The sequence below is a fragment of the Palaemon carinicauda genome, chromosome 15 (assembly GCF_036898095.1).
Source record: "Palaemon carinicauda isolate YSFRI2023 chromosome 15, ASM3689809v2, whole genome shotgun sequence".
NCBI classification, from domain to species: domain Eukaryota; kingdom Metazoa; phylum Arthropoda; class Malacostraca; order Decapoda; family Palaemonidae; genus Palaemon; species Palaemon carinicauda.
Window position 1 is genome coordinate 62,074,213 of NC_090739.1, and position 14,255 is coordinate 62,088,467.

General features: G+C 44.8%; 1 protein-coding gene across 1 annotated transcript in view; it reads right to left on the reverse strand.

Annotated features, from left to right (window-relative positions):
- The window catches only part of LOC137654630 (gametocyte-specific factor 1 homolog), a 40,198-nt gene extending 36,394 nt beyond the window's left edge, over positions 1-3,804 (reverse strand). Inside the window, exon 1 of the mRNA XM_068388430.1 lies at positions 3,697-3,804. Coding sequence (XP_068244531.1) covers positions 3,697-3,801 — 105 coding nt within the window. The 5' untranslated portion in view covers positions 3,802-3,804. The remainder of the gene's footprint in view (positions 1-3,696) is intronic.
- Between the last annotated feature and the right edge of the window lie 10,451 nt (positions 3,805-14,255).

Below are 14,255 nucleotides of genomic sequence, written 5' to 3' on the forward strand. Positions count from 1 at the left end.
CGGTAAAGGTAGACCGTCCCTTCCAGATACCTGCACTAAGGAGTTGAGCCCGAGTGGTTCTTGCGGAACGCTAAGGTTGCAGCATCACGAGCTCTAGGGGGTACCCCTGCCGGCACTTCCAGAGGATTTATTGGCTTACAGGATAACTTCATGCAACCAGAAAGAGATCAAATTCTTTGAGTTCTTTTTGGTGCACTGTGCTCAAGAACAGATTGGAGAGTTTCAGTCCAAAAGGAATAGTTCTCTTAAAATATCTTCAACACACTTACAGGACAGTTACACATTATCCAGATCATTACCTCTTAATAGCCAAGATAGTAAAAGCTAAATCTGGTGTCGTTAATGGCCGGTTTCTGGGTCTTGGCTATGAGCTTTGGAATGTCTGAAAAAAAAAAAAATTCCCTCACTTAGGGTGCGAGATCAGGTAAGACAAGCCATACAGTTTGCTCAGTTTTGGCTGAACTTAGGGCTAAGAGGAAGACTATCTTCAAGGTCACACCTCTGTCCCATGCTTTATTTAAGGGCTTGTAAGGTGCCCTCTTGAGAGATTGCTAGACCTTTATCACACTCCAAGTTGGAATTCAAGTTCCTGAGGTGGGTAGATTTGTTCAAAATTTCTAATACGAGCTGAAAGTTTCTATAGAGAAGCAAGGTTGATTCCCTTCACTTTAAAGACTTGGCTCAAGGCTGAGTGATAGCCTTTAACAGCTGTGACTTTGAGAAACTTCTCTTTCAACAGGAACACACTGCTATCAGGGAAATTGTGGCCATGTCCTCCTATGACACCAATAACAGAAAGTTGAACACTTCACCTGATAGATCGGGATGCCACAAAACTCCAAATCAATCCATCAATCAATTGCCTGTTAGACCACTACGGAAGACAACCAGAAGCATCCTGAAAACAGGTGCTGAGTAACTTCCAACCATGAAGAGACAGGCGGTGAACTGTGTCGTGAAACTGTGTGTGGTTGACACAGTAGGGTTAACCAAGCTGGAGATTCAGAAGGTCTGGATACCCCTCCGCTTAAGGCGACTAGAGTTACTCATATGTTTACAGACTTCCTTACTTTGTTCAGAATCTGACGCATCAGGCTGAATGGGGGGATGGGGGGAAAGGCGTAGAAGTCCATCCCATCGGTGCTGGAATGCGTCATCCATTGCTGCAGCTGGGTAGGGGAATGGAGAGCAACACACAGGAACTTTGTTGTTAAGGGGAGTGGTGAATATGTCCAGGGTAAGGGAACTTCACAAAGTCAAAAGCCTTTGTCACTTGAGGAAGCTAAGAAAATTCTGAAACTGTCGTCCCCAGTCGGATCAGATTGTCTGTTATCACGTACCTCATTGGAATAAAGCGGTCTGAAAGGAAGACTGCATTTATTTTGGCCCCAATTGTGTATTCCCACAGATAGCTGGCATAGCAGATAGGATACGGAGCCTCCTTGCTTGTTGATGTAGTTCTACTGTAGAGTTGTTACTCATCAACCCCAAAGAATTACCTTTGAAAGCTACTGAAAAGTGGAGTAACGCTTGATACGCCACTTTCTTCTCTAGGTAGTGACTTTATCCCTGAAATCTGTTCTCTGAAGATGAGCTCCCCATCCTTGGCAAGAAGCATCTGTAAATAGAAGAAACTCTATATGGGCACTTCTACTAGGGCTGCAAGAGGGCCTGATGTCTAGAACCACTGGCTCTTTAGAACCCACTGCAGTGAGCAAAGGTCCATCTTTTCTAAGAGAACTAGTTTATCTAAGGATCTGAGATGATTGGCTAGCCTTCTCTGTCTTTTCCACTGCTGCAGCTACTTCTGTAGGAGAAAAGATGGTGGGGTGGTAGATTACCTTCAAATTGGACAAATTTAGCACGTCTGGAAGACAATTATTTAGTGCATTTAGCCACCACTGCATCGCAGCATTTCAAGAAACAGTTCCCCCACAGGAAAACTGTCTGATGACCAACTCTGGACAACTCATCAAATTGTTTCTTGACCTGTGAGTCTTTCACACTCCATCTGAAATGATAAACACACACACACTGAATTTGACGAGTGGTCCAGGCATAAGCAAAGCTGAATAGCTGACATGGCTGCTACCTCCACCTTTAGCATCTCAGATCACAAAAAGGTAGGGGGAAGGTAAGATAGCTTGACACAAGGTACACCTGGAACAGTGGCTACAACATCAAGGTCCATAGGTAGAGGTCTGGGGTACGTCTCCGAGTCGACATAAAATCATCTTTGATGGGATAGCACTAGGTAAGGTAACTTCAATGATCTGCTGGATCACAAAGTTCTCAGCACCAGAGACCTACAGTATTTGTTAAACAGATCTAAAATGTTGCGAGCTTTATTTGACAAGAACACATTAAACCTGTGTTTGATGCTGTGGGATTCTGGAAAGAATGCATGAAAAGCGCAGTGCCTAATAGTACCCTGGGCATGTGGCAGGTCTCCAAAAAGACATCAAGGGCCTACTACAAGACATTTGTCATCAGCAGTCTGCAAGAAAGAACTTCCAAGACATGTTGGAGTACAGCAATCACCTCACACTTAACAAAACCTGAAAACTCCTTGATGTAAATTCACGTTCTCCCTGCTACTTTAGGATAGTCCCTAAAATATAAGTCGCAGCGATATAAGCAGAAGCTTCGGCGAAAGGTAAACTCGATGCGCAATTCATGGGCTTGCAAGAATAATGCAGATAATGACTTAGCTTTCCTGCACCTTAACGAAAATGCCTGCTTAACAGAGACCATAATCTACACTCGGCTAAAAGTGGATAATTGCAAACAATAACGGTCCTAAGTAGTGTGGATTTCTCGTTGGTTTAGTCACAAAGCAAACCAGGACCAACACGTATGCATTCTTGCTTCATTCCCTTATTAACACAAAACCACCTTAACCTTTCAAGCCAAATGGCAGGAAAGGATTAAACAGCCTTGGATAGGATGCAACAGGTCATCCATACTTGTTGCAGCCAAAGACAAATGATGAGTTTTTGACAGGCAGGTGGGGCTACTGGCTCGCACTCACAACCTGTCATCAACTACCGTACCTCACCAACGATTTCAACAGCTGTTCCAGCTGTTGAAGACATTTTCTCTATTTTAAAGGATGTAATGTTTGTTTATCAGTAAGATGGCTAAGGGCGAGCAGTCTGTTCCATATCTTGGCTCTCCCTCTAGGCAAAGCTACCATCCTCATTTAGGGAAAGTAAATTTTGTTATTCGATTACTAAAGTCAAATTATTTTCTTCAATTAAGGAATAATGATTGTAGTCAATAATTACAGTAGAATAAAATAATTTTGCATTAAATATAGTAATACAGTAAATCACAGGTACAGTACTTAAAACAACAATGCTGGGAGATCTCATATTAGAATTAATTACTCAAATTTTATAATTTAGGAGTTTAATTTCTAAGAGTGCACTTTACCTACTCAAAAAGATGCTTTATTATACTGGACAGCAAACTAAAAACAAAAATAAAGAATAGTCGAGTCTTTATCACAGTTCGTTATACAGTATCAGTATAATCTTTTTTTTTACAAATAACTAGCCTCAAATAAAAGTAAAATATTACTGCTGGTATACCAAAAAGTTAACTACTGTATATAGAAGCCAGTATATGACAAACCTCTTGAATTGTCATACCTTGAATGCTCAAAAAATAGATTTGCATCTTTATAAAAATTACCTTCCAGCATTTCGTTATGTGACCAGCCATGCGATGGGGAAGTATCCTGTGGACAGGATCAAACGGACATTCTAGTAACTCTTCTGTTGCTCTGTAATTTGACATTCCTGCAAAGATGGAAAAATGGATGGTTTTCAATAAATTCGACAGAATAGGCTATTAGTAGAACACTGAAAAATGGTTATGCTACCTTATGAATTGGTTCTATTTGAGTACTAAATTATATAAATATTATGTTAACAAGTTATGGATGCCTCCCAACCGGTGTATTTCCCTGTTTAAAATGAAATTTGGTGATCATACAAAATTTGATAATTAAGCAAAGCAGGTTAATCACCGTTTGTGATAAATATATGATAAAATACTATAATTTCTAATCAAATATATGAACCATACATTTTGCCTACCCATTAACTTGTGTTTTACCCCTTTCTGGCCATGACTATTGGGGTAAGCATCTAATTTATGAGTTTTCCTACACTCCATATTTAATAACAATTACCATATATAAGATTCCAGTAGAACACCAGGGTTTTAGGGTGGGGAAACAAAAAAAAAACAGCTACTTACAGCAATAGTAAAGGTCAGAAATCCATATACACAAAATACCCTAATTAGCTAGAAAAATGTTATTTTTATTAATAAAATAAATTTTTGAATATACTTACCCGATAATCATGTAGCTGTCAACTCCGTTGCCCGACAGAATTCTATGGAGGGATACGCCAGCTATCACAATACTAGAAGGGGGTGTACTTACCAGCGCCACCTGTGGCCAGGTACTCAATCATTTGTTGTTGACACCTCCTCAATTATTCCTCGGTCCACTGGTTCTCTCTGGGGAGGAAAGGGAGGGTCGATTAAATCATGATTATCGGGTAAGTATATTCAAAAATTTATTTTATTAATAAAAATAACATTTTTCAATATTAAACTTACCCGATAATCATGTAGCTGATTCACACCCAGGGAGGTGGGTGAAAACCAGTGTACATGATTAAAGGATAGCTAAGTATCCCATATTTCATATAACAGTTATCTCAAATAACAATGAAATAATAAGTACCTGGTAAGGAAGTCGAATAGAACCGTTACTCTGCCTTTTATTTAAAGTTCGTCTTCCTTACTGAGCGCAGCGTTCCTCTTGGAGGCTGAATCAACCCAAAGGTGCCAAAGTACAAGGGGTTGCAACCCCTACTAAAGGACCTCTACCAAACCTTTAACCCAGGCGCTTCTCAAGAATGAATAGACCACCCGCCAAATCCAAGGATGCGGAAGGCTTCTTAGCCTACCGTAACAACCATAAAAACAACAATAAAAGTATTCAAGAGAAAGGTTAAAAAAGGTTATGGGATTAAGGGAATGTAGTGGCTGAGCCCTCACCTACTACTGCACTCGCTGCTACGAATGGTCCCAGGGTGTAGCAGTTCTCGTAAAGAGACTGGACATCTTTCAGATAAAATGATGCAAACACTGACTTGCTCCTCCAATAGGTTGCATCCATTATGCTCTGCAGAGAACGGTTTTTATTAAAGGCCAACGAAGTAGCTACAGCTCTTACTTCGTGGGTCCTTACCTTCAGCAATGCAAGGTCTTCCTCCTTTAAGTGAGAATGTGCTTCTCTGATCAGAAGCCTTATATAGTACGAAAGCCCATTCTTGGACATGGGTCTCGAGGGTTTCTTGATGGCACACCATAAGGCTTCTGACTGTCCTCGAATAGGTTTAGACCTCTTCAGATAATATTTGAGAGCTCTGACAGGGCAAAGAACTCTCTCTAGTTCGTTACCTACCATGTTGGAGAGGCTAGGTATTTCGAACGATCTAGGCCAAGGACGTGAAGGAAGCTCGTTCTTTGCTAGGAATCCAAGCTGAAAAGAACATGTTGCAGATTCGGTTGTGAAACCAATGTTCTTGCTGAAGGCATGAACCTCACTGACTCTCTTAGCTGTTGCAAGGCAAACGAGAAAAGCAGTCTTGAGGGTAAGATCCTTGAAGGAAGCTGACTGGAGAGGTTCGAACCTAGATGTCATAAGGAACCTTAAGACTACGTCTAGATTCCAGCCTGGAGTGGAAAGACGACGTTCTTTAGACGTCTCAAAAGACTTGAGAATGTCTTGAAGGTCCTTGTTGGAAGACAGGTCCAAACCCCTGTGGCGGAGAACTGAGGCCAACATGCTCCTATATCCTTTAATCGTAGGTGTTGAAAGGGATCTCTCATTCCTAAGATGAAGAAGGAAGTCAGCTATTTGGATCACAGAGGTATTGGTAGAGGATATTGAATTGGCTCTACACCAGCTTCGGAAGACCTCCCACTTAGACTGGTAGACTCTACGAGTGGAAATTCTTCTAGCTCTGGCAATCGCACTGGCTGCCTCCTTCGAAAAGCCTCTAGCTCTAGCGAATCTTTCGACAGTCTGAAGGCAGTCAGTCGAAGAGCGTGGAGGTTTGGGTGCAACCTGTCTACGTGTGGTTGACGTAGAAGGTCCACTCTTAGAGGTAGAGTCCTGGGGAAGTCGACTAGCCATTGAAGTACCTCTGTGTACCATTCTCTTGCAGGCCAAAGGGGAGCAACCAGCGTCAGCCGTGTCCCTTCGTGCGAGACGAATTTCTGCAGAACTTTGTTTATTATCTTGAACGGAGGGAATGCGTACAGGTCGAGATGGGACCAGTTCAGAAGAAAAGCATCCACATGAACCGCTGCAGGGTCTGGAACAGGGGAACAATAAAGCGGAAGTCTCTTGGTTATGGAGGTGGCAAACAGATCTATGGTAGGTTGACCCCACAAGGTCCAAAGTCTGTTGCACACACTCTTGTGGAGGGTCCATTCCGTGGGAATGACCTGATTCCTTCTGCTGAGGCGATCCGCTGAAACATTCATATCGCCCTGGATGAACCTCGTGACCAGAGTGAGGTTTAGACCTCTTGACCAAATGAGGAGGTCCCTTGCGATCTCGTAAAGGCTCCTCGAATGGGTCCCTCCTTGCTTGGAGATGTAAGCCAAGGCTGTGGTGTTGTCTGAATTCACCTCCACCACTTTGCCTAGCAGGAGGGACTTGAAGTTCAACAGGGCTAGATGAACTGCTAACAGTTCCTTGCAGTTGATGTGGAGTAATCCTTGTTCCTTGTTCCATACTCCTGAGCATTCCCGTCCGTCCAAGGTCGCACCCCAGCCCGAGTCCGATGCATCTGAGAAGAGATGAAGATGGGGGGTCTGGATGGCCAATGATAGACCCTCCTTGAGAAGGAGATTGTGCTTCCACCACAGGAGAGTGGTCTTCATCTCTTGGTTGATAGGGATAGAGACTGCTTCTAGAGTCGAGCCCTTGTCCCAATGAGCCGCAAGATGGAATTGAAGAGGGCGGAGGTGGAGTCTCCCTAGCTCGACAAACAGGGCCAGTGATGAGAGGGTCCCTGTGAGACTCATCCACTGTCTCACTGAGCAATTGCTCCTCTTCAGCATGCTCATGATGCACTCTAGGGCTTGGTTTATCCTGGGGGCCGATTGAAAAGCCCGAAAATCCCGACTCTGAATCTCCATTCCCAGGTACACAATGGATTGGGAGGGAATGAGTTGAGATTTCTCTATATTGACTAATAGACCTAGGTCTCTGATTAGATCTAAAGTCCAATTGAGGTTCTCCAGACAACGACGACTCGTGGAGGCTCTCAACAGCCAGTCGTCTAGGTAGAGGGAGGCTCTGATGTTCGATAAGTGTAGGAATTTCGCTACATTCCTCATCAGATGAGTAAAGACCATAGGAGCTGTGCTTAGGCCAAAACACAGGGCTTGGAACTGATAGACAACCTTTCCGAAAACGAATCTCAGGAAAGGTTGGGAGTCTGGATGAATGGGAACGTGAAAGTATGCATCTTTCAAGTCCAACGAGACCATCCAGTCCTCCTGTCTGACCGCTGCTAAGACCGACTTGGTCGTCTCCATCGTGAACGTCTGCTTGGTGACATACTCGTTGAGAGAGCTGACGTCCAGCACCGGTCTCCAACCTCCTGTCTTCTTGGCCACAAGAAAGAGACGGTTGTAGAAGCCCGGGGATTGATGGTCCCGGACTATAACCACTGCCTTCTTCTGCACAAGTAGCGACACCTCCTGTTGCAATGCTAGCCTCTTGTCCTCTTCTTTGTAGTTGGGAGAGAGGTTGATGGGCGATGTGGTCAGAGGTGGTTTGAGGCAGAATGGAATCCTGTAACCGTACCTCAGCCAACTGACAGACTGTGCGTCTGCACCTCTCTTCTCCCAGGCTCGCCAGAAGATCTTGAGTCTGGCTCCCACTGTTGTCTGGAGAATCTGAGAGTCAGTTCTTTCCCTTAGATGTCCTGGATCCTTTCCTAGACTTGCTCCTGTGAGAGTCTGGACGGGAGCTTCCTCGGCTGGGGGCTCTACCACGAAAGGGCGGTATGAACCTCGTAGCCGGGGTATCAGCCACTGGGGAGCGATAAGTCTTGGGGACTGAGGTGGCAACCTTAGACTTACGAGCCGATGAGGCTACAAGATCGTGCGTGTCCTTCTGTATCAGGGCAGCCGACAAGTCCTTAACTAGCTCCTCGGGAAAGAGGAACTTTGAGAGTGGAGCAAAAAGGAGTTGTGACCGTTGGCACGGTGTAATGCTGGCGGAAAGGAAGGTACACAGTTGTTCCCTTTTCTTCAACACCCCTGATACAAATAACGACGCTAGCTCACCCGATCCATCTCTGATGGCCTTATCCATGCAGGACATGATTAGCATGGCAGAATCTTTGTCCGCAGGAGAGGTTTTCTTGCTGAGGGCTCCCAGGCACCAGTCGAGAAAGTTGAACATTTCAAATGCTCTGAACAACCCTTTCAGAAGATGATCCAGGTCTGAGAAGGTCCAACAAACCTTCGAGCGTCTCATAGCAGTTCTCCGAGGCGAGTCCACCAGACTTGAGAAGTCAGCCTGGGCAGAGGCAGGTACTCCCAAGCCTGGTGCTTCCCCTGTGGCATACCAAACGCAACCTTTCGAAGCGAGCTTCGTTGGAGGGAACATGAAGGAAGTCTTGCCAAGGTGTTGTTTAGACTGCAGCCACTCCCCTAAGATCCTTAAAGCCCTCTTGGAGGATCTAGCTAGGACAAGCTTAGTATAGTTGGACTTAGCTTGTTGTACGCCCAGCGAAAACTCAGATGGAGGAGAGCGGGGAATAGCAGAGACGAAATGGTCTGGGTAAATCTCCCTGAGTAGAGCCAAGACCTTACGGAAATCAATCGACAATGGAGAAAGCTTAGACTCTTCCACGTCTGATGAGGGATCAAGGTGTGCCTCCTCATCATCCGACACCTCATCAGCAGAGGGTAGCGAAGCGATCGGACCAGAATGCTGAACCGCAGAGTCAGAACGGGTAGGAACAATAACAGAGGTTTCCTCTTCCTGTAACTGTTGAGGGAAAACCTGAGGCTCAGACTGCAAAGGCTGAACAACAGACGAAGCAGAAGGCAGGCGCATGGGTGAAGGAGGTTGACTCCTAGCAAGAGTTGAACCCAAGGATTGCACAAGCTGAGCGGAGGACGGAGGCGGAGTAGTCCGTTCCTGTTCCTGTGAGATGAGTGGAGCATGAAGAGGTTGAGGCTGCGCAGAACAAGGTAAAGTTCTCGCAAGCTGAGGCTCCTGAGGCGCAAGTCCAGGGTGTAGAGGAGCTTGCCTTGAGGAGGGTTGAGCTCGCTGCAGCGATGGTTGAGCAGACAGACTCACGGAGGGGAGAGGTTGTTGTACCCCAACCGAGAGTTGCACCACTGGTGGAGCAGCAAGGGGAGGCGGAGGAAGAGTGGAATAACTCTCCTGATCCCAAAGCAAGGGTTGCCTTAAAGAAGGCTGAGGCTGAACACCACTGGGAACAGCGAACTCCGAAAGTGGCTCAACATCGTACGCCTGGCAGATGGTGCTGCGACCAGGCGGAGCAAGTGCAGGCTGGGCGAGCACAGGCGGAGCGAGAACAGGCGGAGGGAGTGTAGGCGGAGGAGGAGGTGCAACACTCTCAGCCCGACACTCACGCATCAAGTCCGAAAGCTGAGCTTGCATGGACTGAAGCAGGGTCCACTTGGGGTCGGCAGAAACGATAACAGACTGAGGTAAAGTCACAGTCGGGCTCTGTTTAGGCAGAACCTTACTCCTCTTGGGCGGAGTACAGTCGACAGATGACTGAGGCGAGTCAGAGCTGAGCCAATGACTGCAACCTGGCTGAGCACTCGCGGACTGAACTCTACGTTTAAGCGGTCTCGAGACCTGAGACCAACGTTTCTTCCCTGCTAGTTGATCAGCGGACGAGAATAAGACGGGCTCAATCGTCTGCAGGTGGGAGTGACGGTCTAAGGAAGACACGCCCGCAACCACCGAGGATAGTTCTGTGCGCCTAACAAGGCCTGTCGAACCCTTAAGCCCTTCGACATTGCTTCTCCCCTGGGCATGGGAGCTTGCAAGAGGTCCCGGACTGGGAGGACGACTGGCTCGCACAGAAAAATCCTCACGCACCACACTGGCACCACTAGCACTTGGCACTGCACCGACACTAGCACTCGTCACAGCACTGGCACTATTTCCACCCACTGCACTCTTGACCTTCAGTTCTTTAACCTCGGCCATCAGAGACTTATGGTCACTTACCACTGATTCTACTTTATCTCCTAAAGCCTGAATAGCACGCAAAACAATTGACATATCAGGCGGAGGGCACACAGTAGGTTCGGGGGTAGCCACTACAGGGGTAGGAAAAGGTAGGGGATCATGAGGTGAGGAAAACATAGAAGAGTGAGAAGAACTTCTCCTAACTCTACCTCTCTCTAACTTAGATGAATATTTTAAAAGACGGACAAATTCCAATTCCGAAAGTCCGGCGCACTCCTCACATCGATTTTCTAATAGACAGGGCCTGTCCCTACAGTCAGAACAAGCGGTGTGAGGATCTACCGAGGCCTTCGGAATACGCCTATTGCAAGACCTACATCGTCTATGGGAGGGGGCTTGCGAAACGTCAGACATCTTGTTTCAAAGAGTTAGCCAAAGGGTGATCCAAAAACAAGCAAAATTCATTAACCGTTAATCAGTATTATATAAAAGCTATCTAGCTAATATAAAAAGGATTCCAGTAAAGCGACAGCCGTTAATCTGAGAGAATACTTCACCAAATATCCGTGAATAAACTCGAAGACCATAAGCGTATCCCAGAACGTCTAGCCGGAAGCACGACAGAGGAATAATTGAGGAGGTGTCAACAACAAATGATTGAGTACCTGGCCACAGGTGGCGCTGGTAAGTACACCCCCTTCTAGTATTGTGATAGCTGGCGTATCCCTCCATAGAATTCTGTCGGGCAACGGAGTTGACAGCTACATGATTATCGGGTAAGTTTAATATTGAAAAATACATAGTTCATACGATTGGCATGAAATTAATCATAACTAACAAGAATTTATATCACAACTATACTGTATACAATATAAAAATAATTTTCCTACAATGTACAGTATGTTTTGAATTGATTTTATCTTTATTTTCTGTGTATATGAATAGTTTTAAATAGACCCCCAAAAGAACAATACCTCTGCTCAAATGCATATTGCTTTGCTCACATTAAAAAATTATCTCCCTAATCCCGTTCCAGGAAGCAGTGCACGTTGCGCTATGAGCGTTTACCTCATGATGCATACTTTGCTATTATTTATGACTATCGGTTGAATGATAAATATTATGAAAATGAATAAACAAATATATTGATGCAGGCTACAAACATTATTCCAAGTCACTGCAGTCTAAAACAAAGGAACCACTCAGGCGCAGCATTTTTACCAGACCCATAAATAAGAATTAAAAGAAAAAAGACAATTGGGCATTTTTAACCAACAAAGAATTGCCAAAACAAAATTCTAACAGGAGCAATACTTGCTGGCACCGTATTGTTATCGAAACTTAGGAAAAAGTAGTGGGGATAACATCATTCTTTCATAAATACTTTTGTAATCATTATTTCCAATAAGGTAAAGTAAATTTATCGTATTAATAAATCAATAATTTCAAGAATATATTATACAGTAAGGAGTTAAAAAAAGATACTAAATATCCAATGCTGGCAGACCCCATAATAATACCTGTTCATTACAATAATGTGTTATCAATGCATCAAAAATGATATTTTAATTATAAAATAAATTTTTTAATATACTTACCCGGTGAATATATAGCTGCAACTCTGTTGCTCGACAGACAAAAAAACTGTACAAAAAAAACTCGCTAGCGATCGCTATACAGGTTGCGGGTGTGCTCATCAGCGCCAACTGTCGGCCTGATACCAAACTCTATGTAAACAAAGACTCAATTTTCTCCTCATCCCACTGCGTCTCTATTGGGGAGGAAGGGAGGGCCGTTTAATTTATATTCACCGGGTAAGTATATTCAAAAATTTATTTTATAATATTTTTAAATATTTAACTTAGCCGGTGAATATATAGCTGATTCACACCCAGGGTGGTGGGTAGAGACCAGTTAAATATGTTTACATCTTATGAGCTAAGAGTTTTTATTTCATTTTAGAAGTTATCAAAATAACAAAAACAAAATAAATAGGTACCTGGTAAGGAAGTCGACTTAGACGATTACTCTGCCTTATAAGTACGTCTTCCTTACGGAGCCTCGCGATCCTCTTAGGATGCTGACAGACCCCTAGGAGCTGAAGTATCAAGGGCTGCAACCCATACAACAGGACCTCCTCAAACCCCTAATCTGGGCGCTCTCAAGAAATGACTTTGACCACCCGCCAAATCAACCAGGATGCGAAAGGCTTCTTAGCCTTCCGGACAACCCATAAAAAACAACATTTCAAGAGACAGATTAAAGGGATATGGAATTAGGGAATTGTAGTGGTTGAGCCCTCACCCACTACTGCACTCGCTGCTACGAATGGTCCCAGTGTGTAGCAGTTCTCGTAAAGAGACTGGACATCTTTCAAGTAAAATGACGCGAACACTGACTTGCTTCTCCAATAGGTTGCGTCCATTATACTTTGCAGAGATATATTTTGCTTAAAGGCCACGGAAGTTGTTACAGCTCTAACTTCGTGCGTCTTCACCTTAAGCAAAGTTCGGTCTTCCTCACTCAGATGTGAATGAGCTTCTCGTATTAACAATCTGATAAAGTCTGACCAAGCATTCTTTGATATAGGCAAGGATGGTTTCTTAACTGAACACCATAAAGCTTCAGATTGGCCTCGTAAAGGTTTAGTACGCTTTAAATAGAACTTAAGAGCTCTAACAGGGCATAAGACTCTTTCTAGTTCATTGCCTACGATCTCCGATAAGCTGGGAATATCAAAAGATTTAGGCCAAGGCCGAGAAGGCAGCTCCTTTTTGGCTAGAAAACCAAGTTGCAGCGAACAAGTGGCTTTTTCCGACGAAAATCCGATGTTCTTGCTGAAGGCATGAATCTCACTGACTCTTTTAGCCGAGGCTAAGCATACCAGGAAAAGAGTCTTAAGAGTGAGATCTTTCAGGGAGGCTGATTGTAACGGCTCCAACCTGTCTGACATGAGGAATCTTAGTACCACGTCTAAATTCCATCCAGGGGTAGCCAAACGACGCTCCTTGGTGGTCTCAAAAGACTTAAGGAGGTCTTGCAGATCTTTATGTTGGAAAGATCTAAGCCTCTATGCCGGAAGACCGATGCCAACATGCTTCTGTAGCCCTTGATAGTGGGAGCTGAAAGGGATCGTCCTTTTCTCAGGTATAAGAGAAAATCAGCTATTTGAGCTACAGAGGTACTGGTCGAGGATACAGAAACTGACTTGCACCAGTCTCGGAAGACTTCCCACTTCGATTGGTAGACTCTAATGGAAGACGCTCTCCTTGCTCTAGCAATCGCACTGGCTGCCTCCTTCGAAAAGCCTCTAGCTCTCGAGAGTCTTTCGATAGTCTGAAGGCAGTCAGACGAAGAGCGTGGAGGCTTTGGAGTACTTTCTTTACGTGTGGCTGACGTAGAAGGTCTACCCTTAGAGGAAGACTTCTGGGAACGTCTACTAACCATCGAAGTATCTCGGTGAACCATTCTCTCGCGGGCCAGAGGGAAGCAACTAACGTCAACCTTGTCCCTTCGTGAGAGGCGAACTTCTGCAGTACCTTGTTGACAATCTTGAACGGTGGGAATGCGTAGAGATCCAGATGTGACCAATCTAGGAGGAAAGCATCTATATGTATTGCTGCTGGGTCCGGGACTGGAGAGCAATAGATTGGAAGCCTCTTGGTCAGCGAGGTTGCAAAGAGATCTATGGATGGTTACCCCAAGTGGCCCAAAGTCTCTTGCACACATCCTTGTGGAGGGTCCATTCGGTTGGAATTACTTGCCCTTTCCGACTGAGACAATCTGCTATGACGTTCAAGTCGCCTTGGATGAACCTCGTTACTAGGGAGATGTCTTGACCTTTTGACCAGATGAGCAGGTCCCTTGCGATCTCGTACAACGTCAGTGAGTGGGTACCTCCTTGTTTGGAGATGTACGCCAAGGCCGTGGTGTTGTCCGAGTTTACTTCCACCACTTTGCCTCGAAG